This window comes from Lolium perenne, chromosome 3 (genome assembly GCF_019359855.2).
Source record: "Lolium perenne isolate Kyuss_39 chromosome 3, Kyuss_2.0, whole genome shotgun sequence".
Classification (NCBI taxonomy): Eukaryota; Viridiplantae; Streptophyta; class Magnoliopsida; order Poales; family Poaceae; genus Lolium; species Lolium perenne.
The window spans coordinates 347842823-347845284 of NC_067246.2; the positions used below are offsets into that span (position 1 = coordinate 347842823).

Here is a 2462-nt window from a genome sequence, read left to right on the forward strand (position 1 = left end):
TCCAAAAATAGAAGAAGTTCCAACATAGGAAAACAAATGAAGAAGACAATTAAGTTCCAATGAAAAGTTTAGCCGCAATTCAAATTACTTAGGGTTTCTAGAAATAAAATGCAAATAATGAAACATGTAGCTTTACGATGCAAAATTGGTGAATTAGTTTGATAAAATGTTCATAAATGGGATTTGCTAGCGCCCGTGTCAGGTGGCATCAAATGTAAGTGGCTTCTCTTCATTGTCATCCTCTTTTGACCGAGCCTTCCACCTTCTAGCTTATAAAACCTCGTACTCTGAGTATCGTGGTCACGTAAGTCGTCATGGAATGATTTTCTGCCAAACTTTACGGGTTTTGATTTTGAAATACTAGCTCGAAGTGAATGTTAAAGAAACAAAAAAGAAACAATGCCAGATAAAAAAATTGAAGTCGCTTTTATTGTTTTCTGGACATACAAAAAGATATAATTGCGAATTTGGTAAAACAAAAAAGAAGCAAAAGCGTACAACAACTACTCTGATCATTGCCATCTAAATGAAACCAATCCCGTGACCTAGATTATTGCCGCCCAAAAGAAAAACAATCGTGTTCGTGATGCGCAAACATCCGTAGAGAAAAAAAAAAGAATGGCCGTCTATGTGTGATCTGATCCCAATCCCATACTTGTTTGAAGCGGTCGTGACTGGCTCTAGCAAGTTCCCCGGCCAGCCTCACATCCATTCCTGGACTATATATAAGGCCCGTAACTAACTGACTGACACCACAACCACAACACCATATCCAGAGCAGAGTGTCCGAACAGAGTCTAGAGCAGTCTGTCGAGACAGAGTCCCCAAGAAAGCAAATCGAAAATGCCGGTGAGCAGGATCGCCATCGGCTCTCCGGGGGAGCTCTCCCACCCCGACACCTTCCGGGCCGGCGTTGCCGAGTTCATCTCCATGCTCATCTTCGTCTTCGCCGGCTCAGGCTCCGGCATGGCCTTCGGTACGTACGAAACTAGTCCACACATCGACCATCTCGTTCTTGGCGTGTGTATCATCATGCCATCCATCGTGCACACATCTACTGACCACCATGCCCGCATCTTGTTGCAGCCAAGCTATCTGACGGCGGCCCGACGACGCCGGCGGGGCTGATCGCGGCGGCGCTGGCGCACGCTCTGGCCCTGTTCGTCGCGGTGTCAGTGGGCGCCAACATCTCCGGCGGGCACGTGAACCCGGCGGTCACATTCGGCGCCTTCGTGGGCGGCAACATCAGCCTCCTCAAGGCCGTCGTCTACTGGGTCGCCCAGCTGCTCGGCTCCGTGGTCGCCTGCCTCCTCCTCAAGATCGCCACCGGCGGCGAGGCCGTGGGCGCCTTCTCCCTCTCCGCCGGCGTCGGGGTCTGGAACGCGGTGGTGTTCGAGATCGTCATGACCTTCGGCCTCGTCTACACGGTGTACGCCACCGCGGTGGACCCCAAGAAGGGGGACCTCGGCACCATCGCGCCCATCGCCATTGGCTTCATCGTCGGCGCCAACATCCTCGCCGGGGGCGCCTTCGACGGCGCCTCCATGAACCCGGCCGTGTCCTTCGGCCCTGCTGTCGTGAGCGGCGTGTGGGAGAACCACTGGGTGTACTGGCTCGGCCCATTCGCCGGCGCCGCCATCGCCGCCCTCATCTACGACATCATCTTCATCGGCCAGCGCCCGCACGAGCAGCTCCCCACCGCAGACTACTGAAGAACCTGAACCAGTTCCATCCATCGCAATGATCATGATCGAGAGATTAGGATCGCTTTCAAGAATCAAGCAAGTGTCGTCGTGCGCGCGTGTCAGCACCAAGAATCAAGCAAGTGTCGTCAGTAAGATTGCTTCAAGAATGAGGCAGGTTTATTAGTTTCTGTGTCTCTGTTTCTCTCGTGTCTTGAGAAGCTCAACGTGAACAGTGTCAGTCAGAAATAATGAGTACGCCGTCTTCTCTTGTAATCCTCAATTATCCTTCCGTTCCATGATCAAGGCCAGTGTCATTTTGTACAAACCGATCATCTGCTGTCTGTCTATCTGTCTAGCGACTTTATGTCTTGCTAGTCTTGTGTAATTATTTCATTTTCAAGGCATTCTCCATTTTCCTATGGTGTTCCATAATTTTCATTGTGACACTATGGAGAGGCTACTGATTGTGTGGTGTGACTTGTGAGTGCGACGAGGTCGCAAAATATTAACCCTTGTTACATTGAAATTGTATCTATGAACTTCGGTGATTATGATATATTTGATATAATATTATACGATATTTGCATAATATATGACGCTCCCTAGCTCCTCTACGTTGATTTATGGTGATTTACCCTTGGTTTTTAATTTCGCAGTGTAGAAAAACCTTGTTTTGCTTGTTTTTACGTTTAGGGTCTTTACAGATATCGAATTGAGATAGGATATTTGCCACGTCATTTTTTTTTCGGGAAATACAAGAAGATAACCACAAGGCAG

At 48.9% G+C, this 2462-nt stretch overlaps 1 protein-coding gene across 1 annotated transcript; it reads left to right on the forward strand.

Moving 5' to 3' along the window:
• Window positions 1-734: 734 nt before the first annotated feature.
• LOC127346143 (probable aquaporin TIP1-2) lies at window positions 735-2104 on the forward strand. Its single transcript, XM_051372687.2, has 2 exons — window positions 735-976; window positions 1087-2104. The coding sequence occupies exons 1-2, from the start codon at window positions 844-846 to the stop codon at window positions 1710-1712; spliced, it is 759 nt and encodes a 252-aa protein (XP_051228647.1). The 5' UTR covers window positions 735-843; the 3' UTR covers window positions 1713-2104.
• Window positions 2105-2462: the final 358 nt, after the last annotated feature.